General features: G+C 42.0%; 1 protein-coding gene across 1 annotated transcript; it reads right to left on the reverse strand.

The window, feature by feature from the left end:
* Positions 1-21: 21 nt before the first annotated feature.
* On the reverse strand, positions 22-24,785 carry LOC121945446 (multidrug resistance-associated protein 1-like). Its single transcript, XM_042489604.1, has 30 exons — positions 24,744-24,785; positions 23,762-23,941; positions 23,234-23,356; positions 22,961-23,098; positions 22,037-22,156; positions 21,064-21,125; positions 20,783-20,911; positions 20,354-20,566; positions 19,933-20,110; positions 16,190-16,351; positions 15,211-15,303; positions 14,922-15,125; positions 14,668-14,814; positions 13,881-13,968; positions 12,841-13,037; positions 11,882-12,058; positions 11,242-11,409; positions 9,544-9,733; positions 9,335-9,407; positions 8,614-8,722; positions 7,510-7,717; positions 6,794-7,104; positions 6,506-6,705; positions 5,475-5,601; positions 4,521-4,622; positions 4,169-4,315; positions 2,845-3,003; positions 920-1,086; positions 231-425; positions 22-130 (listed from the first exon to the last, which is right to left on the reverse strand). The coding sequence occupies exons 1-30, from the start codon at positions 24,783-24,785 to the stop codon at positions 22-24; spliced, it is 4,518 nt and encodes a 1,505-aa protein (XP_042345538.1).

The raw sequence follows: 24,785 nt of genomic DNA on the forward strand, positions 1-24,785 counted from the left end.
CACAGTTTGAGCAAACGTATGTCAGACCAAACCAGCCTCCACACACATCTGATAAAAGTGACCCTGCGCGCGGAGCAGCTGAGAGGGGGAGTCCATCTCTGCGACGGAGCCTCGGTCCATCACAATGACTCTGAGGAACAGACGGGCAGTTAGACGACAACGAAAACAAAATGGAAAAAAGACAAACGTGCCAAATAAATGACATGAAAAGGAATCAGTGCAGATGGTACCTGGTGTAGTCCATGATGGTGTTGAGGCGGTGTGCGATCGTTAGGACGGTGCAGTCGTCAAACTGAGTGCGTATGGTGGACTGGATCAGCTGGTCTGTCTTCAGGTCCACAGCTGCAGTCGCTTCATCCAAAACCAAGATCTTGGTCTTCCTCAGGAGAGCTCTGGCTAAACACAGCAGCTGCCTCTGACCGAGACTGCAGACAGACACCACACTTTACATCAGGGGAGTCCCGGCGGTTTTCAGCGGAGGCCAGATCAGATAATGTGAAAAACACTCGGGGGACGGACGCGTCTCGCAACTAACGTTTGTTTGTTTTTTCAGATCCCATTCAAACGAGACAAACACAACTGTTTCATCATTCAGTGAAAAAAAGGCGGCAGTCTTCGTGAGTCTGCCACTCTTTGCTGTGGATAATAGTTTGACTAGTTCTGCCTGATGCTCGTCTACACACTAACAAAGTCCTGCTGCTGGAAGGTGCTCTGCAAAAAAATGCAAAGTGATATTGCTAAATTAACCAATATTTTGTGGTGGGCCACATCAAGTATATTTTCAAAGTCAAGCCAAGGGCCATTGAAAATTGGCTCAAGGGCCACAATTGGCCCCAGGGCCAGACTTTTGGACATGCCTGCTTTACACTTTGCACCAGAGCAGGTGACTCTGGTGCATCATGGGTCGTAGGTGATCTACCTGAGGTTCTCTCCTCCTTCGCAGCACAGATGGTCCAGTTTTTGTGGCAGTGCGGACACAAAGCCGCTGAGATGAGCCAGTTCCAGAGCTTTCCAAAGATCCTCCTCCGAACAGGTATCAAACGGGTCTAGGTTCATCCTCAGAGACCCTGAAAACAGCACGGGGTCCTGGGAATGAGAGGTACGAGAACACCTTAAAGCAGAGCAACGTGTGCGATCAGACACTCAGGAGATATTTTTAGAAACTAAACTGACCATTCCCGAGCATCTGAAACAAAAGTCAGAGACTCGGGGTTCTTAAAAGTTTGATAACGTAGCGCCACTTTAAGGAACCATCATACAACATACCATCATGTTTTTATGATACAATACTATGACATTTTTGTGCAGTCTTGGTATTACAAACTTTACTATAAAGTTTTTGTGCAGTTTTGAACGACATACGATGCTGTGACTTTTTTTATACTATTTTGAACACAATACTATTCTCTGACTTTATCATGCTATTTTGGAAGACTACACATTTCTATACATTGCCACTTTCACACATTTTGGGAAGACATACTATACTATAAAGTTTTTGTGCTATTTTGGAAGACATGCTATACAATTTGTTACAATTTACATTTTACATTCTGCTTTGGACAACACCGTTCACTGTGACTTTTTTCAAGCTATTTTGGACGAAATGCAATGCTAACATATGAAACTGACATTTTTATGCCATTTTCGACAACATGGTATACTATGATGTTTTTATGTCGTTTGGGACAACATACTACAAAATGACTTTTTAATGCCAATTTGGACCCCATATTAAGACTTTTTTCTTGCTTTTTTAGGCTACTTTTGACAACATACTATACTTTGACATTTTTATGCTTTTTTAGGTAACGTACTACACTATGATTTTTTGTATTATTTTGCAAATCAGTTTTCTTGAACATGCTAAACTACGGCTGTGCTCGAAACCACCTACTACACTTGCAGTATGCACTGTCAAAATGAAGTATGCAAATGCAAAATCCACCATATGCCAGTATTATTCATATCATTTACAGTACTGTTAAACTACAGGTAAACTACATACCAGTGTCTGCCAATAAGAGTACAATTACAAAGGAGACATAAGCGAAGTTATTCTTCATTTTCTAAAGATTATTTCTTTGCCTTTAATTTCTTTATTATAGCGAGAGTGACATAAACGGGGGAGACAGAAAACGGAGGAAACACACAGCAAAGGACCGCGAGCCGGAATCGAACCCGCGACGCCGCGACGTCACCTGTTTACTCTGCTTCAAACCGGTTTTGCTATTGTTTGCTTCCGCTTTCAAAAACCGGAAACCAGCCATGTCTGACTCAGCAAACTGCAGGATCCACCTGAACAGCTGTACTGCGTACTACTGTCAAACGCAGTATGCAGTATATAGTGGATACCGCATACTACTGCCAAACACTGCATCCTACATATCATATGCAGTATGCAGTATGTAGTGGATACTGCATGTCAAACGCAGTATGCAGTATGTAGTGGATACTGCATGTCAAACGCAGTATGCAGTATGTAGTGGATTACTGCATACTGAGGTTAACTTTATCCAAACACAGCCTATGACTTTGTTTCACAGTGTATACTAGAAGTTTTTTCCACACACAATACATGTCCATGTGATATTATGAGTTATTTTGACATGCTATACTATGTAGTTTTTCAACATGGATACTATGACTCTTTGACATGTTATATGACAATTCTTCAACATACGATACTATGACTTTTTTCTCAATATATTATAGCATGACTTGTTCTACATGCTATACTTTGTTTTTTTAAATGTTTTTTTTAACATAGTATACAATGACTACGTTAAAATACTACACTGCAATTTTTTCGACATACTACAGTATACTATGAATTGAACTGACCTGAGGAATGATGGTGATTCTGGAGCGGAGATCATGAAGGCCGATCTGAGCGATGTCGATCCCATCGATGAAGATTCGTCCCTTCGCTGCTTCAAGAATGCGGAAGATTCCCAAAGCCAGAGATGACTTCCCAGCTCCCGTCCTTCCCACAATCCCGACCTGCAAATTCATTGACTCTTCAGAGTGAACTCCACTCTTCAGACGCCGATTTATTATATCATCATAAAGTCATATGTCCGATTTACATCAAGACGAATTGGGGGATGGAAGTGAAAATTTAAATTACAACTGAAGAATGGCTTAGTGCAAATCACAACCCGCCGCTGAAAATTTAAAGACGTGGAGGGAGTTCAGATGGAAGTTTAACCCGCTACTTGATTATACCTCAAATAAAAAGTCAAAAACACTGATTCACAGCAATCCTGTTAGCAGATGTGTGAGAATAAAGAGGCAAACCACAGACACATTTTCAGGTTATAGCAATTCTGGGAAGATGTGAACGCTACAGTTAAAGAAATTCTGGGATATGAAATACCTACGGGATGCAAAGTTATGTGCCGTGGAAAAATTCAAAATATTATCGATCACGAGCAAGAAAGCATCGAAAGAAAATTGGTACAAGACTGAACCTCCTACCACAGAAAATCGGTTACAAATTCTAAGAAATATTTACACTGTGGAAAAAATGACCTACAAGCTTAGACGGAGAGGAAGTTTTGGATGGAAAATGGAGGAAATGGATGATCTAAGAAACAGTGGAAAAAACCGTCAGACTATCGGATGTATGAACTTCAAGAGAGAGAGACACACACACACACACACACACACATCTATGTGTGTGTGTGTCCTTGTTTGAAAACAGATGTCTGTAACCGAGACTGTTCTGCTTTTCTCTCCTTCATGTTTGTCTTGTTTTCGTTCTGTCTCTGAGTGTGGAAAAAAAGTGTTAATATGAAAGCAACGTGTGGATGTGGATACAAACTAAAACACAATAAACAATCATTGAAAAACAAAAGTCAAAAGTCAGGTCAGAAAGTGTAACTGACAACAGTCAAAAGTATTACGTAAACTTTGTTTTGCACTTTTCATTTGCTTTTATACTTATTTATCTTTTAGCAGTTTTTCCAAAGCTGCAAACTTAAAAATGCTTAAAAATGAAGCCGATGCAAAAGTTTAAGCTAATGTGGAGGTGTCAAAAACTGCAGTTCGTCGAATGGCCACCTGGCTATAAAACAGAGTAAATCCCTGCAGACAGTCATGTTAAAATGCTCAACTTTACAGCGTCACTGAACATGTTTACAGCCTGACTCTGATCTTTGCTGACCTTTTCTCTGTCCTGGATGTTGATGGAGATGTTGTTTAAAGCCCAGTCCAAACCTTTACGGTACTGCAGTCCGTAGTCCTCGAGCTGGATGTTTCCCGTGGAGGGCCAGGAGGCCGGCAGTAAACTTCCCTCGAGGGTCCACGGTGCCTGGGGAGACACATCGGGTCAGGACGGCGGTATACTGAAACTCGCAGCGTAATCATTAAAGCTCGGTAACAATGTCATGTGAGTAAAAAATATAAACCATCAAAAGAAACAGCTTCAATAATGACGCTGAGACGAGCTTTGAGGTGCGTCTCAGAGCTGCTGGACGGTGAGTCACAGATTACAGTTTCCACGCTCAGCAGCTGACCTCCTTGAGCGTGTGGTCGTACTCTTTGACTCTCTCCACCGACACGATGTTGTTCTCCACGTCCGTCCAGGATCGAACGATCCAGCTCAGGATTCCCGTCACCTGCAAACACAAAGGACACCATCGTTAGACGTTCCCGTGGAGACCATAATATTTTATTAACTCACTGATGTTGTCAAACAGCATGATACTCAGGGACAATATACATTTCTACCAAATACATTTCCATGTATTTAAAGCAAACAAACACTACTCTTATCAGTACTCTATCGGTACTGTTCTCTTTACAGGTCTTTTTCATAACCCTGTTATAGCTTTTTAAAAAGATATATTATTCAAACAAATATGAATTAAGAACAGGATTAACAGTGAATACTTAAATGTAACTAAATGTTTTTTTCCAAAGCAGCATCAGACATGTTTGCATCAGTAAAGTCACCAAATAAACAGAATATTTCACTGGAAAATAAAAAATGTGAATAAATAAATATTCCTGGCGTCACAATCCGAAGTTTAGAAATTTGGTAAATGAGAACAACATTACATCAAGTGATGTGACTAAAGTGTAAAGTTGAACAGTTTTCCATGACTTTCCGAGGCATATTCAATTCTCCAAAACGTTTCCAGAGCTGGAAATTGTTATTTGTAAATTCCATGACTTTTCCAGGTTTTTCATGACGATATGAGCTTTAAATATAGATAGAAATCAAATAGCTGTCTGAAGGATAAATATACCAATCATGATGTTATAAGCTGGAGGATGTGTCTGGTTACCATGGTTACAATGGGTCTGCTGTCTGAAAACTTGTTTTACTTCTGTATAAACTAAATAGTACTAACAAAATATTCTTGACCTGAGCTGCACATTCTGGATCAATCGTAAATAGGAAAACTCCCTCAGGACCATTTGGTAAAAACGCAGTTGAGTCGTCTGGAGTGAAAACAGTTTTTGACCTGGAGAGAGTGCGACACTGCCAATCCCACGATCCCGGGGCTGAGTTCATCTCGACCTCGCACCGACAAGATGGCTGCAGCCAAAACCAACAAATTCCCCAAAAACTCCAGATTCACCGCCAGCCACCTGACAGAAACCAGTAAAAAATAAAAACTCTCAGCAAAAATATAATACTATAAACATGCACAAAACATTATTACATTACTGTTATCAGAGTAAATTCTCAGTCAGCTTTGTATCCGAACAATAATAATAAACTGAAAGTGGTGAAATTTACTGCGGCTTTAACTGCACAATCATCTCGCTCCTTCTCAGCGCAGCCAATATTCAGGTCAAACTTTAAATCTCAGCAGCACCGCTCAGATACAACCTGATATCCTGTGACTGTTTTGCCTACTTCTTCCCTAAAATGAAACACATATTAGAGCTCCGTTTGGCTGTGAAACAAACAGGAAAACTCAGCAGCCAATATTCTGTGACTGTGTTGCCAGTTTCTCACCTCAAATTCTTTAAATATTATTATTTTTTTGACAGTATAGCTTCAGTGTGAAAGGAGGAGAGGGGGATGATATGCAGCTAACACCCAAAAACTGGAGGAAGCTGCGTCTGCTGCAGAAAGGTCATGGCCCAGGTGAGCTCCTGGGCGCCCCGCTTCAAATGTTTGTTATCGGCTGGCTGACGTATTGTTTCTGGTGGAAAAACGAATCCGCTGCAGCTCAGTGCGTTCTGGAAATAGTTCATTTTCTACGTAAGCAAACGTCACAGCCCTTTGCTTAATTTTCTCTGATCATGTAACACCAATTTCTGCTGCAGAGACGGCGCAGTCAGGAGTGATATACTCCGAGAACAAAGTCAATTTATTATAAAATTCAAAAAGATTTGGATGAGAAGATTTAACTCTGCAGGATGACAAAGCATAAACCAATAACTGTTGAGAGAAATGAAACTGAAGAAATGAATTGAAGTCAATTTTGTTGTAACAGCACAAACTGAAAATGTTGTAAAGGCACTTTCGGTCATTAGGATCAACCTGGTAGCGACAAAGCGAGGGAAGTAAGCTTCCTGGTTGCTGTCGATGCGACGGTTGGCTTGTAGGACGAAGAATCCCTGTTCGCCAAAGGCTCGAATGACGCTGGCGCCCTGTACTGTCTCGTTGAAGTGGCTGTAGATTGGCGAGCGACTCACTGCCTCCAGTCGTCGCAGCTGACACGACGACGCCACGTAGAAGCTCTGAAGACCAGAACCACAAAAATATTAATGACCAGATGCTTCAGTTGAACCTCAGAAACGTCCAGATAACATTCAGGAGAACGTTTACCTGTATGAAGATGTAGACGCAGGTGAGGGGGAGGAGCACCAGCCCTGTGAAGGGCGTGGCCAACAACAAAATGATGCAGACCTCCAGCAGCTTGAACAGGTAGCCCAGCATCATCTTCAGCCCGTCGGGAATCATGCAGTCGATGGCGTCGATCTCTTTGGAGAAGCGGTTCAGGAGATTTCCGCTGGGCGTCACCTCGAAAAAAGACATGGGCGAGTGCAGGACGCTGTGGAGGAGGTCGGCGTGAAGGTGACGCGATGCTACGATTCCACCCAGAGCGATGGCGAGCGTAGTCCCAAACATGGCCATCCCTAAACACAACAGACTGGTTTTACTGGGGCAGCGTTGCAGTGTCGAGACGTGATGACTGCGTTTAGGGGCCGTTTACACGGCGACTGCTGTTTCACGAAACAATAAACTTTTGTTGCAGTTTGGCCTTTTGCTCACAGCACAGCAGCGTTTGAGGGCCTGAAAGCGCAAACTTTTGGAACCTGGTTCCAGAGCGCGATCTTTGAAAATGCAGCCCGTTCTGTCACCGTGGAAACTGGTAATGCTCGGATCCTGGTCTTCTTCTATGGTGTGTCATTACACTTTCCGCTACGGATGGAAATACTCTCATCTCACTCATTCGCTCTGAGTTTTTTACATACCTAACCCATCTGTCTGTCTGTATCTATCTGTTATTCACATGACGTGCGTATTGACCTTTGACCCACCCTGGGTGCAGCCCAGAGCTGCGAAAACGCTCAGTTTCAGCTCGTGGTCAATCTGCGTGCCGTTGACGGGAAGCTCGTCAGCCCAGAGGCTCAGCCAGTAGTTGTAGGCCAACGAGGCGGCCTGCTGGAAGGCACAGAGGAAGATGATGGTCATGATGAAGGTCAGGCCGACAGTCCTGAAGTACTCTCTGTACATCTGCAGCTTCACCTGAAACCGGAGACGAGCTTCGTCAGTCCCACACTGCGCTGTTACTGTGGACATTTGCTGCAGTTTCAGTTTTTGTCTTTGCATCCATTCAAACATCATTTAAAAATAAAGTGAATGAAAACTTTATCTCATGCCCCGCCCACACGAGGTGTTCACACAGACGCTGTCGCAAAGCTGCTTAGAGCGTAGTATTTCCACAATTAACCCTTTAAAACCTGAGCAGATTGGTTTCATCTCTTAAAAAGGAGGAAACAAGCAACTTAAAAAGCCATGAAAAAAAATTATTACAATTATTACAGTTTTCTGGACACTTTCTCTTTTTCTGAGGGTGGTAATTTTCTAGTATTTCGTCCTCTCTATTTAAGACTACTTTTAAGGTACTTTTCTTGCAATGTGTGCAATCTGTGAGACATTTCTTTAATACACATTTGAGCAGAAATTACAATAAAAATATGCTCATGTTCATGCTGCCGGTAGTCTGCAGTTGAAAGAGTTATTAATGAATCTTCTCATCCACGACACAGTGAATTCAAACTTTTACCCTGGGAGGCGTTACAGACTACCGGCAGCAAACAGAAATATCTGCGAGCACTCTTCTGTCACGTCCTGTGAAGGTGATACGGGGACTCGAGGTACTGCGGGATGATGATCTGAGACTTTGCTGCAGGTTTTTGCACGGCATGACAATATCATATGAATATTCATTTACTGTAAATTATATTTGCTTGAATGTGAATCACTGAGACTTATTTTCATCTAGAATGTAGTTATGTTGTTTTTTATTTCATGTTTTTTGGGCATATCTTTTATGTATTTTCAGCTAAACTGAAGGCAAATTTCCACATTTGTGGACAGTGAAGTTTTCTTGAATTGTACTTTGTAAAAGAAGGACCCACCCTTCCTGTGTGAGCTTTGTCCACCTCTGTGAGCTTCCCAGCATCCTCAGCGTCCAAGTCCTGATCAACAGCCTCCATCACCTGAACACTGGCACTGCTCATATCACAGCTGGAACACACACAGAAAACACACACACATATCTGCAAACATCAGCACACACAGCTACAGAAACACACACACACACACACACACAGATCGACATCACAGCAGGCAACAGACGTTCTGTGGATCTGTGGCACCGCTGAATAAATCAACAGCGTAACGTGCGGTTCATGTCCTGATAAAAACAAGAGTTCATCAGGAACGAGGACGTCAGAGAAGCCTCTAACGGTGCCTAAATCATTGAAATGATCTTTTAATGATCACTGTTATAGAAGTTATTTCATGTATTTCCTCCTCGCTTTTCAGGTTTTTCACTTGTATTTTCGTCTTGTTTGTCCTGTTGGTTCGTGTTTTCGATGAGCACCCGACACAAGTTTCCGATGTTTAATTATAGTCTAAAAACTGCTGTTTTTTCTGTAATAATCTCACAGACATAAAACGTTTTCCCAGCAGACAACCAATCAGATTATCAGTGACTTTTTAAAGTTTTTGTGATCTATTATATTCAATGTGTGTATTATTACTGACATACAAGGCTGTATTATCATTGTACATAAAATCATCTGAAGGTGTGTCTGTGTTGTTATCAGCTGACACTTTTGTGTGTAGTTTGTCTACCTGATCAGCTGCTCCTGAGAAAGATCGATGGAGAAATCCGTCATGCTGAGGCGAGACACCGACTTCCTGCTGCCTGCGAATCACACACAAACTGTATTACTGTAAACAGACTGCAGTGTGCTCCATCTGAGCCCAGATACTTTATTTACTGCAGTTTTTTTCTCCTGTTAGTTCAGTGTAATTTCTGCTCCGTTAATTCAGCGTCTCACTCTTGTCTCTGGGGGTGGGGCTCTCTCTGCGCTGGTTTACGTTAAATGTGTGGATGAATCTGGCGAAGGCTCCTTTCCTGTCCATCAGCTCCGTGTAGGAGCCCATCTCTGAGATCTGACCCTCCTCCATCACCAGGACCAGGTCTGCTTTAGACAGGAAGCTGAGGCCGTGAGTCACCAGCACCCGCGTCTGAAAAACACGTCAGCACTCACGTAACATTTATTCATGACGTCATTTCACGTAACTAGCTCTTTTATCCCCAAAGTAATTTACAGTAATCAGAGATGCATGAAAAGGAAAAGTTCCTGGACTCAGAAGTCCGTCTGTTCGAGGTGCTCTTTGATACCAGGATTCATACTATACTCTCTTAAAATGTTAAAATGCCTTAATTTCTACGGCATGGTCAGCATACGAGCTTTCGTCATGGAGTCAAACATCAATGATGTCATGCGCTGGAATACGTAAACACCTCCAGGCCACGCCCCCAGACACAGGTGTAAGAATCCTATAGGTGGTTGACCAATAGAAAAAGACCTTTGGCGTCTTGAGATCGGTTTGACTTCCTGAAGAAAGTGTTTTTAAGGTTCATCGTGACCATGCTGCAGAAATAAAGGCATTTTAACATTTTAAGAGCCTTAGAGTTTTTTTTCTGTAATTTTCATTCAATCGTTTTGTGTAACATTTATGAGGCTCTACTGTCAGAAAAACAATAAAATACCTTTTTTTGGTGTATGATCACTGAAAATAACGATGGTTGTGTTCTTGTTACCTCAGAATGAGTCGTTTATATCTGACATAGAGAGCAGGTCCTCGACTATGTTTCTACACTATCCCAAAATAACCAAACAAACACTGGCGCATCAGAAAAACAGATTTTTAGTAAGAAGTGTGGATAATTCAGCTCCCGGTAAAACCTCCTGAACATCTGGATCTTAAGTTATCAGGTGAAAAGGCGCAGCAGAACGTCAGGTTTTCACTGACAAACATCTGCAAACAGCTCCTCTTGTCCATTGAATTGATACTTTGAATCTGTAGTTGTTTCTTAAGTAGCAATGATGTGCAGACGATGAAGAAACCTCCGCTGACACTGACTTAGTTGCATAATAATCAATTTATTACAACAAAGTTCAGCATCCACCAGGCACCATGGTCTGCCTGGGAGAGGATTCAGGACCAATGCGAATCTCTCTATCTTACAGCTCATGCAAGTCTCTTACATTGGTACAGGCATCAATACATTTGTCAGTAAACAACTTTTCACCTGTTGTGATCAATCACAAGACCCCACAAATATGTCCTTATTTGGAAGGAGCCTCATTCCATGTTACTTTTAACCTGGGGCCGGTATTTTGTACGCGTGGCTTCAAGGTCTAACCGTCCCTAGACCTTTGACCTCGTTGCCTAACCAAAATAGGAACCTAAAGAAACAAAGCATAATACACCACAAAACCTAAACTAAAAGCTCATCTTTTTAGCCTGGCTTTTATGTAGTGTCTGACTACCACAGTTTTATGGTTTATATAGTTAAATCAGTCATTTTGTGACAGTTTTGACACTCAAAAGAATTTATCCACAGATTTACAGACGTCTCTTTCCCAAAGTAAGTCAGTCACTAAGAGAAAGTCATTTTGGGCCAATTCCACTTCTGGCCACTGTTAAACATTTGCCTCAAAGCCCGGCGCTGCTCCTGGTCTCACCTTGTCTTTGAGGAGTCCTCTGGGTCCAATGACTCGGTCAAAGATGTGTTGTCCCACGTGAGCATCAACGGCCGACAGCGGATCGTCCAGCAGGTAAACATCGGATTTCCTGTAAACGGCCCGAGCCAGACTCACCCGCTGCTTCTGACCTCCAGACAGGTTCAGACCCTGCAGTCAGTGGATACATCATTAACCCTTTAGGGCCCGCTTTAATATTCATGTGCTTGTGGCCCCAGGCCCCCAAAACATTACATCTGCCCCTGGTAATAATAACGAAAGCTCAGCGCGAGCAGCTGGATGAGACACGGAGCGATGTCGGACAATCAGCTGTTTGATCCGTGATGATCAAATGCTGTGGCTGTCAAACACTCAGCTGTTCTACAGTCAAAGTCCTTCACTTTTTTACACGATTGTTCAACACTTCTGCCCTCGCTGTGTTTTGGCGTGAGATTATCCTCGGCGTCATGAGAACGTGAGACAGAGCCCAAAAGCACGAGAAGCACGGCATGTGCATTGGAGTTGGCAGTCCCGGTGGGGAAAGGGTTAACAGAACAGTCTCTAAGGGTAAATTAACAAAAATAAATAAATGCATTTTCAGACAACGAGGTGACAATGAACAATGTGTTGTCAGTGTTGGTACCTTCTCCCCGATCTCTGTGCTGTCTCTGGCGGGCAGGATGTCCAGGTCCGGCAGCAGAGCGCAGGCCTCCAGCACACGATGGTACCAGCTCTCCTTCCTCTCCCCACCAAACAAGATGTTGTCCTTCAGGGACGCGTTCTGGATCCAGGCCTGCTGTGGGACGTAGGCCACTGAACCCTGCACCACCACAGACAGGTTAGTCTTTGAAACCCGTTAAGACAGAAATTGCGAGAAATTTTGCCCCCAAATGTGTTCTATAAAAAAAGGGAGAATTATAAGAAAATAAATTTAAAAAATAAAAGAAGGGGTGGAGGGGGTGTCCAGAAAGATATATTTGTAATTATAATTTTTTGTTTTAAAATCATGTTCCAGAAAAAAATTAACATAATATGTCAATTAAAAACACAGTCTCTTTATTTCAGCACTTTTTCTGAACTATTTTCTTGTTGGTTTTTTTTTGGCTAGTTTAGTGTAGCTGCTAATCACTGACATATCCCAGACTGTGACAATCACAAAAAATCTACTTTGCATGCGATGCATGAGTATATTGAAAATATTTAGATATAATTTTGTGTATTTTCCATCTAAAAAAATAGTGGCATCATGACAAAAACCTGCCATTTAAAGGGTTAAAATTCTAAAAAAAAAAAAAAAAAAAAAGAATGAATATTTGATATTTAGGATCAGGACTGATGTGGGTAAAAAAGTTCAATGAAAGTAGAAAATAATATTAATGTATAATATTTTTTAAAATGGGCCCAAAGGGCTCGAAGGGTTAACGCATCAAAGGCATTTAGTTGCGTGGACCTCTGCACATGCTCATTACAGCCTCTCTCCCTCTGGCTCCACCCCTTAAGATGACATCATCACGTATGTAGTGTGTGAAAGTTTCATGAAACGAAGTCTTAACGGTGCAAACATCAATCATTTTAAAGAGCGGAGAAAATGTTTGTCGTCACCTTGACGGAGACGAAGCCGCTCCTCCTCTCCATCTCTCCCAACATGGCCGACAGCAGGGACGACTTCCCCGAGCCCACGTGACCGACCACGGCCACCAGGGAGCCCGTCTTCACCCTCACGTCGATCCTCCGCAGACACGGCGGCCCGTCATTGGTCCAGGAGAAGGAGGCGCCCTGGACCACCACGCCGTGTCCGTCTGAACACAGAACAGGGTTCCCCTCAGTTACACGTGGTTCTAAGGAGATCCGTCGGTCCTTTCTATTCTTACATTCATCTGAAGGTCATTAGATTGTCTTTGTCTACAGAAATATGAATAAAATTTGGATTATGTAAGTGACTGAAACAGGGTTCCTACAGCTTCAGGAAAATTAAATTTAATACTTCATATCTTTTTTAAAATGCCGCTCAGGATGAAATTTAAGTTCAATTTTACAATAACAAACCAATGAACCAACATCGTTTTTCTTGACGTAGAGTTAGGAACAATTTTGCCTAAATGTTTATTGTAATATAAAGCATTTCATTTTTGGTCCACTAAAAACTTTAGATCTGGTCAGAGTTGGAAAATAATTAGCATTTATTGGTGTTTTTTCATTACGGATTTTGTGTTTCTCACTCTGTATGTGGGTTTATTCCGCTTATCAAATACTCATCATAAAAGGTTTTTTAAATAGATGTTTCCAATTATTTTGAGATTTTACAAAGCAAAGTAAGAAAAAAGGATATTTAAAATGAATTCAATGCCTTTAAGGCCTGAACAATAAAACGGACAAAAGTCCAGATTAAATAAACCTTTTATGATGCCCAGAAGAAAAATTAACGATTAATTTATTTGAATTCATTCAGAATCTGACAAACATTAAAACTCCTCATTAAACCTCCAAGATTTGTTTCACACAAAATATAAAACAAAACACAAAAGAAAAAACAAATGGTTTTCTCGTGCACTCCTTTTTGCCCCGCCTCCAGAGAACCGTTTCAGTCGTGGTTTCAGGTGGAAGTGACCAGGTGTGTGTGTGATGTCATATTTCTGTCATACCTGTGCTGTAAGGAAGTCTCTCCACGTTGTCAGGCTTCAGCTCGTCCTGGCACAGGAAGTTTCCCAGACGTCTGAGGGAGACGACGGCCTGATCAAAGGACAGAAAAGGACAAAAGTCTATAATATTCACATTTAACAGATCAGTCGTCACATTTTACACAAAAAAAGGAGCGTCTCCACTTTTCAAACTAAACAAGTGAAAAAGAGCAACATTCACTGATGAGCACAATCACAAGATTCTCCCAAATATTTCTATTAATTAAAACAAATAATAGTAACTTGGTGAGTTTAAATATTCATGACTTATCTTAAAGATGAGATAATCCTTTACTGAGGGTTCAAAAGGCTTTTGTGATGATACGTCACCTGACAAAGACCGACGGTCTAAGAGCCAGCGATCATTAATTATCATTAACAATCATTAACAGACAGACGTCAAACCCAACATTTGGATTTTTTTTAAACTCAAACAACGTGAAAGTAGCATCAGTGGCGAGGATGCAAAGATCAGCAGCTCTCCTGCTGAGACTGCGTCTCCTGACCAGCAGACCCGACTCACCACAGGACGACACGCTGCCAACCAGCTCAGCTGTCAGCGAGAAAACACTCCTGAGACTGAACGCGGTAAATACAGACATAAAGAAATAAAGTAAGTTATAGAAGAACATTATTTAAGTTTTCTTTTCAAGAGATCCTCCCCATCCAGCCCAGCTAAACCTGGAGACACTGTGCTGCCTGCTGACTGACACACCTGGAGAACGGAGGGTTCTGATTGGCTGTGACTTACCTGCATGGTGGTGCTCATGGCGAAGGGAAGCTGACTCAGAGGATTTTTCAGGATGTTGATGAGAGCGACAGAGACGAAGATTTTCTGAGCATCCAGGACGTTTCTCTCGTCGATCAACACGTACACTGAGAACACCGACAGGGCGATCTGATCAGAGAGGACGAAACATCTCAGTGAAATCACTTTAATAATCTTGAGTTCATGAGAAAACAATAAAGTGTGTTGCTGCCTGCGCGGGCAGATGTGAGACTCACCAGGAAGGAGGAGGAGTTGAAGGAAGCCAGAGAGACGGAGTGGAGGATCTGAGACTTCTTCAGGGCCTGGAGCTCTCCGTCTCTCAGGACGCCGACGCGTCGCAGGAAAGCTTCCTCCCAGGCGTAAAACTTCAAGATCTTCACCCCGCTCAGGATCTCGTTCATCAGTTTGATCCGGCCGTCCATGAACTTCATCTGAACCTCCTGAGAATCACAAGCAGCAGACTGTAGAGGAACACACTGATCCGCGAGCAGAAGGAGAAAGGAGTCCTAAAAACAGCTCCCTGACCTGCAGTTTGCTTCTCATCTTAGCGATGAATCCGTTCAGAGGAAAGATCAGAAGAACAGTTGTGATGCCGGCGAGCGCAGACGGGCCGAGGAGCTGTGGATCGATCAACAATCAATCACAGAAGCTATTGATAAATCAGAACATCGGCCTCTGACGGACCGCGTTACTGTGACGGACGCTGCAGGACGGCATCCTTATTTCCTGTTCATTCATTTCCAGCTGACTCCCAAAAACCCAAAAACCGATCAATCAACTCCACACCGTGAGAATCACACACAGAGGACGATGGAGGATATTTTTGTCCATAATTCACATTAAAAGTCTAAATAGAAAATTTAAGGAGATAAACTTAAAAAGATGATTAATTTACCACACTACTGGGAATTAACAGGCCATAATTATACTTAAAAAGAAAAAGGAAATGGAAAAAACAAATTTAAAATGTGAAATGATGATTTAAAAATGCCAATGGAGACAACAAAAGAGAATATCAAATATAAAACTTAAAATGGAAAAGTTTAGTTAAAATTACTAATATTAAAAAAACTGATATTAAACGCTTAAATGGAAATGCTTAACATTTCCATTTAAGCTTTTTTTATTTTAAATGTCAACTTTTTATTGTCACTTTACATCTTTACTGTACGCCCGCTCGGATAAATAAATCTCCATGGTAACCAATGTGGCTCTGCTTTAATCAGAATCAGAATCAGAATCAGAATCAGAATCAGAATACTTTAACAGTGCTCCGCTCAACCACAACAAACAGGTAAGAAAAACAAGACAATGCACATAGTGCACATAATGACAGATAAACTATATACATAGTGCAAAGAGCAGTGCGCAAGAAATAATGCAACCGAGTCACGGCTAAATTCAAGCAACAGACAGACACAACAAGAACAATGAACACAGACAGGATGAACACCACAGACGTGTGTGTGCCGTGTGCACGTCAGGCTGTTGTTGTTTTTCTTACCTGCCACAGGAAGTAGAAGCAGAGTGCGATCTCGATGGGAGTGACCCAAATGCTGTTGAAATAAACCACAAAGTCCATCAGCTTCTGAGTGTCGGCTGAAACCAGGTTGATGATTTCTCCCGAAGTGAACCGCCGCCGGGCCGCACTGCTGGTCAGCAGACACTGAGGATTCAAACACAGAGAACTTTATTGACTTAACAGCTGATCAGCACACATACAATTCATACAAAAAACTTTACTGTTGATCTCACTGAGGATTCAAACACGGCTCACTTTACTGGACTTAAGTTTTCGGCTAATCAGCAGAAACTGGCTTATGGAGTTAGAGAATTAGCACTGCAGCCCTGACTGGTGTGTACTACTGCTACTACTACTACTACAACTACTACTACTGATGAGACGAAGACAGCTCCAAGGACAATAACTGCATATATATGTATATATATATATATATATATGTATTATATAACCCAAAGCCCGGGCCGCTACCTCGGCGTGACCCTGTTAGACAGTCATTACCATATTCTATCATCACAATACTTTCTGAACCAAAGTAAACATTAAAAACTGCTGCATTTGCAGCAATGAGATTCCAGTCAATAATAGATATATAATATCTCAAAAGTAATATCTGAGAAGCTTATAAAAACACAAATGACACTTTACATATTTACAAGTTTTATTTGGCAGATGACTGAAACACAAGGTAGGTGGGTCGAATACATGGCCAGTAGCACATTTACAGTTGACATTTTAATGTTTGCTCCCATACTGTATACAAGCAAAGAGAATAATACATCTAAAAATTAAAGAAAAAGGTATTCAAAAATGTGTGCATTATACTACCATAAAAATATATACTTACAAATACATGGGTAAGATTATTGACAAATATGTGCATCATGGTACAAAGTGTTCAATAATAAAACAAGACTATAATATTTAAAAATATTATATTTTAAAATAACAGTTAAAAAAATAGTGCTGGAAGATCTGATCCCTGATGCAAAGGCCAGCCTTTATCTCAGTGACCTGTGGAAAGAGCAGAAATATTTAGTTATATCGTAAATATGATAGGGATAATAAGTACAACTTCCTCCTATTGAAACAAGTAGTATCTGATGTGTCACACAGAGAGATTATAGCTATTACTAGTTTCCAACTCCTATCCCTAATTAGGCTTTTGGTAAAGATAAAAAAAAGGATAAGATATTAAAGGTTCATACATTCAATAACAGCCAGAGTAAAAATGAGACAAAAAGGTGAATATTTCCATAAAGAAAAGACACGAAAATCAATGTTACAAACAGTAACAGCACTCAACGATCAGACATCACAGAAGAGTTAAACACGCTCACATCTCTAAATTCGGTTCACGCAAAGACAAACAGAACAAAGATGTATAATCTGACAGTTTTTAACCACTAAATGTACATTTTGCCATTTCTCTACGTGACAGTGACCTCCAGCTGTGACAGGCACAACACTGCGGCGCTATAACGGCAGCCTGCGTGTGAACGGACACAATCAGCAGATTCACCCGGTAAAAGCGACATGTTTCCCGGTAAAAGCGACATGTTTCCCGGTAAAAGCGACATGTTTCCCGGTAAAAGCGACAGCACGTCTGTTTCCGTCAGGCTGCTCACGAGCACGTTAGCGTGTGCGGTCTGAGAACAGACCGGCTGTAAACAGACAGCTGATCAGCGGTGGTGACTACATTATAATGTGAGAGATTACAAAAATATCAGTAACAAACCCAAACCGATGACACCGTTTATTACTCTGCGGTAAATACAGCTAACCGGCCTTAGCATCGGAAACAAGCTAACGTTAGCTCCGCAGCCGCACCGGGAACAGCACACAGCTAACAGCGACACACACACACACACACACACACACACAGCATTTATCACAGACATGAGGCCAACTCACCGGCTCAGAGGACTCCCCGCTCCGGTTAGCCGTCGCCACCGGAAAACAGCTCCGGTGTTCACCGTGTTATCTCCGCTCGGCTCAATTATTTCCTTGTTTCGGTGCCTCTGTGCTCGCGGTGTCCGCTGCTGTCCGCGAGGACGATGCTGATTAAGATTAAGATTATGATTATAATTATGATGAAGATTATGATTATAATTATGATGAAGATTATGATTATGGTGGATTTTCAGCGCCGGTGTTTGTTTGTCCGCCATCGTTTCCCGAAACTTCCCCCGGGATCGCGCGCGTAAACGGTAGTGAGCTTGACTGAGCGTGCGCGAGGGAGGGGCTGCGCAGTGCGCGGGCGAGCTCATGTGATTGGCTGAAGAGTAAAAATATCGCCCCCACTTGGGTTTCCTTCTTGTGATTGGCCAAAAGGAGGGAGACATCTGATTGGTTACAGACAATCACCTGATTAAAAACCAGCATTTGTTAATCGAAGCATTAGACTGTAAATAATAAACATAAATATAAATCATTTATAAACTGTCTATGATCGAAGCACACTCTTCCACACACAAACCACGAGCAGTTTGTAAATACAGATTCAACGTTTTGTGTATAAATGTCACAACATACATTTGGGTTTTTGGTGAAAATTGCAAATTATTTTAATACATATATTTGTTGATTTCCATTATATATATTTAAAACGAGAAATATCTGTGTTTGCATCAGACATACAATTGTGAACCTTATTAATTTATATGTAGATTGTTTTTGCAGTTATATAGAACAAAAAATATTTGTGTGTGCACTGAAAAATATTTTTGTGTGAAAAGTCATTTACGTATAAATCCCAAAACGCATTTGTGATCCCTCTGTGTGCATTCGTTCATTCTGAGACCGTTCTAACTCCATACTGGATGAGCACACTGAGTCTGAAGTGCTGAAGATGAACTCCGGTGACCACGTCAGTGAGCTCCAGGTGCTGAGGAGTTTAGCTGCACAAGTTTTAAGGCCCAGACACACCAAACCGACCAAAAGCCCCCTGCTGCTCCACCTCATGTCGCTCTGTCTTGGCCACAAATGAAGTCACCGAACTAATAGTCAACCAGCAATTATGTTCTGTGCCTGCGTGAATCTTCCACACCAGCAGATGGTAGTCATCATTCAAAAACAGGGAGGCCTGAAGACCGGTATGATGCTTGTTATTACATTAACAACACAGTTTTGACAGAACAGCATACTGACAAACTAAATGTGCCCGTTTAAGAGCTCAGTGGCCAAAGAAAAATGGATCATACTAAGTTTGTTTCACACCCTGACGCCCTCTTGACATAAGATCTGTTTTACTTTTACTGTCTTTGTAATCTTTTTGAAACATTTGTCAAATTTGGGTTTGGAATTTAGGACTACACCTAAAAATTTAAATTCATTTACCATCTCAGTTTCTTCTCCCTGTACTGTTATGTGTTTTTCTGATTGTAGTGTTTTGATGGAGAAACACAGAGACTGTCTTTTTCATGTTCAAGGTGAGCTTATTATCTTTGATAAAACCACTTTTATACCCCATTCATATGTGATAATAATATCTTAGTTGCCCCATTTGGTTACTTTGCTGAAGCATATATGACTGTATCATCAGCATAAAGTCAATAGTCCCCGGCCAAAAATTAGTGGGCCTAATGGGGTATACCCATTTTACTGTTTTAGATGCTGCCAGCAAAAAATCACCGCAATCTATTGCACTACTGGCCAGGTCTCTGTCTGTCTGTCTGTCTGTCTGTCTGTCGGTCTGTCGGTCTGTCGGTCTTTCTGTCTGTCACCTTCCTGTAGACGAGTCCCATGACGGCCGTCTTCAGCCTCATCCCGACAGTGAAGCAGTGAAACATGTACTGATGATGGAGGAGAGACTGCAGACACGACAGCAGGAACAGCAGCGCAGCAAAGAAGAAACCTTTCCACATTGCAGCGTCTTTATCCCGCATGAAGCCCAGCAGCAAACTAACAACAACAAATAAAAACAATCAACACACTGTGAACAACAACAACAACAACAACAGTACACAAGTGCAGACAGTTTAGTCCTGGTCTGACAAGTCCAGTTGGAGGGTTTTCGGATTGTGGAATTGAAATTATTCCAGTCTCTCTCTGTCGGCACGTTAAATAAAGTTTTTTCTTCTCACCTCCACACAAACTGAAAGTGGACAGACATCAGTGAATGTCTCTGTGACGTCTCCGGCTCACCTGAGCACCTGCGGCACTGCAAACATGAAGGCGTCATGCAGGAGGAGGCACAGAGTCCCACACAGGAAGTACAGCCCAAAGCTGCGTCCCAGAGCGTGCAGAAGATTGAGGCCGTAGCCCCGCCCCTTCCTGTTCTTCCTAAGCAGCTGTGTTTTTTCTGTTGGCGCCGCAGAACCACCGGGCCAGGACCGAGACCAGGACCTGGACCAGGATCTGGACCAGGAACTGGGCCACGGCATGGATGGCTCAAAACCAGCAGGCTCCTCCCTGCAGATCCACAAAACAAACAGACGGGGGGGGGGGGGCGGGAATGGCTTATATTTGAAAAAATATGCAGTACGTCTCTAATTACTTCAGATTAATTCAGATTAAATAGAAAATCATGTAAATATTAAAATGAATCTAAATATTAAATCAAAAGTATCATACTGCAGCTGTTTGCAGTTCTGGGTCCAGAACCTCTCCAAGTCCGTCATGATCCGGTTCGATGTGTCCTGGTCCCTCAGCGGCCACAGGTCTGCAGCCTGCAGGGGCTGCCGGTAACCCTGAACCACCAAACTGACAAGGAGACAATCCAACAATCCAGCTGTTGTCAAGGATACAAAATCTCGACACAGCGAAGCGTTATAATAAAGATCATAACAGAAATCTGAAGATGATCCAAATAAGTTGTTTTGGTGATTCGAGAGTTTGAGCTGTGATGTTCGTACCTGCTGAACCAGAAGAAGAAAAACTTGGAGAGAAACGAGGCGTCTTCCTCTGGACACTGGTTCTGATGAGAGTCAATTATTATTATTATTTGAACAGAAACTCATATTTAGCAGTTTGATAAAGACAAAGCACAGGTCAGTTAAAAAGGTTTGATACCAGCCACAGTTACAGCAGGACATGTTTGCAGCGTGTCTGACGGAGAGTGAGAGCTCTGTTTGTCTGTGAGGATCTTTGTGTCGTAGTGTCGGAGATCAGCTGGGCTTCAGGATATGCTGCCACTGCAGATCGGCAGTCGGACTTTACTTAACTTAACTTCTGGGTTTCCCGATGTTGCACTTTGACCCGGGCCCCAGAAAGTATGTCACACTTTGAAGTCGACTTTTGTAGTGGCCCAACAGTGGAATTACAACTTTTCGGTATGTCAAGTGACGCCTTTGGGCCGAAAAGTACTTTTCCTCTAGACCAACATTGTAAAAGACAATACTGTAAGTCAGTGGATGCTTTTTTTTTAGCGTCACCCTAAGAAATAACTAATTTCACAATCAGAATTTAATCCAATTGGTCCGATAACGATTCAAAACTGTAGAAGAGCCACACAATGAAATAATTTAACCTCCTCTGAAGTTAATGGAGCGGTTCTACACCTGTCGGCTACTGAGAGCCTGAAGTGAGCCTGCCCTTTGACCGAGGAAATATTGTTTGGGAAAGGCATTATTATTATTATTATTTGTAAAATAACGATTAATCGATCATAAATTTGACCGATAATCCATTAGGGAGAGTGTTTACAATATGCAACCCTAAACTGGAACCTTTCAGAAATGTCTGGATTAATTTCAATGTTAAAGTTCAGTTTTTAGTTTCTCTAAATAAATCTCAACAGCTGCTTGTTAGAACAAAACCTCAGGGTGACCTACTGGATGCAGGAGTGTGTGTGTTACCTGAATGGAGCCGTGTGTGTGGTACCTGCACGTAGGCGTGTTTTTCAGAGAGGGGCCGGTGGTCGGAGAAGCAGCTGAGGATGAGCTCGATGAGCTGGAGGGAAAAACAGATGAAGAACGCCACGAAACGAGCGGCGTCTGATGAAAAACCCTGGAACAGCAGAGAGCGGAGGTCAGAGAACTGCACGACAAACACAAATTAAAGATAAATTAAATACAATAAAAAAAAAACCTCTGAACACATCTAAATATCAAATATCTTGCGGCAGTTGATTAAATCTGTATTTTGGGGAACTAAGAAGTGAAACAACATACCTCAAAAACATATTAACAACACATCACATGCAAGAAAACACCATTAAACGTCACCAAAATGTTACGGGCAAAAAAGGTGCAACTACAGTACTAATGACTGTAATAATTACTGTGTACTTGAACTACTTTAAGACACTTTTTTTCTCCGTATACGTTTATTTAATAGTTTTTTCCTCAGAAACTTAAAGGTACTTATTGACTGTTAAAGTTCAGTAAAGAGAAAAAAACATCCGTCATCTCCAGGAAACATGTCAGAGGCTGCATTTGAAGTGCTTTCTAAGAAGCAGTTAAAACACACACACACACACACACACACACACACACACACACTTCACACATGCAGATGAAAGTATATTTAGAGCTGTGAAATACTGCAACTGAAAGAGAAGAACAGAGAAGAACAACAGCTGAAGAAGAGGAGGAACGAACTGAGACCGTCTGACACGATCTCCCAGTGTCAACACGTGATCTGCATCTGGATCAGTCAAAACTCGTCTTTCTGAGGACGAAAACACTAAAGCTGGCAGACTGAACTGAACCAGGATCAGCTGACCTCTGAAAGTCGAGAACCTCAGATGAACAGCTGACAGGCTGCAAAGCTTCATCAGAGCGTAAATTAAAGATAATTAATAACTGATACCTGATCAATAATCTGCTCCACATCAACCCTCAGACGAACCAGGGAACAGAGAACCAGAAGAGTCCAGAACAGGAAGAGGAGGACAGACGAGCGGGCGCCCTTCATCCTGTCCGCCTGCATGATGACGACAGCAAGGACCTGAGGACGGAGAGGACGAGGAGGACGGAGAGGTTTCACTGAGCGCAGAGACAACAGGTGAGAAACTGTTTGGATTTGATGGTTTCCAGGCAACCGTCTCCAGGAGCCATGGCAACCAACACCTGAGTGACGTACCAGAGTGAGGCTCCGGATCAGCGGACCCATCAGGATTATCATGTGGTTCTGGAGCTCGTCCCTCTTCACCAGGAAATAAAACATCTCCAGGAGACCGAGGGACGCCAGACTGAGACCCAGGAGCTGCAACAGAGTCCACAAAGAGACCACAGAGTCCACAGAGAGACCACAGAGAGACCACAGAGACCACAGAGTCCACAAAGGGACCACAGAGAGACCACAGAGACCACAGAGTCCACAGATAGACCACAGAGAGACCACAGAGTCCACAGAGAGACCACAGAGACCACAGAGTCCACAGAGAGACCACAGAGTCCACAGAGACCACAGAGAGACCACAGAGAGACCACAGAGACCAAGGAGACCATAGAATATACAGAGACCACAGAGACCAAAGAGACCGGGGTTAGACCAGAGAGACCAGGGTTAGACCAGAGACCACAGAGACTAGAGAGACCACAGAGAACAGGGTTGGGCCAGAGACCTGTGATTCCTGGACCCGGTCTAGCCTCAGCCCTGTTTTCATACCGTCTTGCTGCAGCAGAGTTTGGACAGCGGGATGGCGCCTCGGTGTGGGCGGAGCTGCAGGTACAACAGGTAAAACGGAGAACAGGTCCACAGGTAAATACAGGGGAACCACACCAGTACAGTGTGCTGGAAACACTGGGTCAGGTCTGGCCGGGGGGTGTACCAGGTCAGGTTCCAGTCCTGAAACCAGAAAACACCATCAGTGTTCACAGTTAGACTGAACACACTGAAAATGACGTTTTTTAAGCAAATCGCCAACAAATACGTGTTGAAGCAGAACTTTTTGGGATATCCTGTGAACTGTGGAAATTATTTCATCCATATCTTTTCAAAATAATTTTTGGTTTTCCTATTTTTACATGACCGGTCTGTATTATCCATTTTGTGCGTGGCTTCATGGACTTCCAAGAGGTTTTAAAATTTACAGAACTGTGTTAAAAAATTAGAACAATTTGTTTAAAAAATGATTAAAATGAATCGTACCAGAGGCAGCGTGAAGCAGCAGAGCAACCTTGTTGGTGTTTTAAAATTTCACATTAAAATAAATCAAGTCAGTTAAATTTTCTGTATAAAGCATATTATCACAAGTCACAATGAGTTGCAGTTTTAGGAAAATTCAGTGTTTTTGTGACCATCAAAGCACGTTAACATGTTGAAACACAAAATACAATTATGAAAAATGAAAATGAGCAAAATAGGTCTCCTTTAAAAAAAAAACACCCTTTAAATAAATGAGAAATACAAATTTAAATTTAACATGTGACTCAGTGATTCACTAATTTAAATACAAAGTAAATTTATTTATTTATTTTTAAAACGTAGTTTAAATTTTTTTTGAAAATGCGTCCTTAAATCCTGCTACATGTTTTGGCGTCGTATGAGGAGTTTAAATGTAATATCAGTTTGTTATTAAATAAGATATATTAAATCTATCATTATTATTATTATTATGCACTAAACTGCTATTTAATGTGAAACTCACCCAGAGAGGATCCAGACCGCTCACACTGCACAAATCCTCCAT

Source organism: Plectropomus leopardus, chromosome 7 (genome assembly GCF_008729295.1).
Source record: "Plectropomus leopardus isolate mb chromosome 7, YSFRI_Pleo_2.0, whole genome shotgun sequence".
Taxonomy (NCBI): Eukaryota; Metazoa; Chordata; class Actinopteri; order Perciformes; family Serranidae; genus Plectropomus; species Plectropomus leopardus.

Coding starts and splice junctions, on each gene's coding strand:
- LOC121945446 (XM_042489604.1), bottom strand. CDS start 24,785: ATGGAGGATTTGTGCAGTGTGAGCGGTCTGGATCCTCTCTGG. Junction 1,087..2,844: donor GAATCACCATCATTCCTCAG/GTCAGTTCAATT, acceptor TCTCATTCCCAG/GACCCCGTGCTGTTTTCAGG. Junction 131..230: donor ACCATCATGGACTACACCAG/GTACCATCTGCA, acceptor TCTGTTCCTCAG/AGTCATTGTGATGGACCGAG.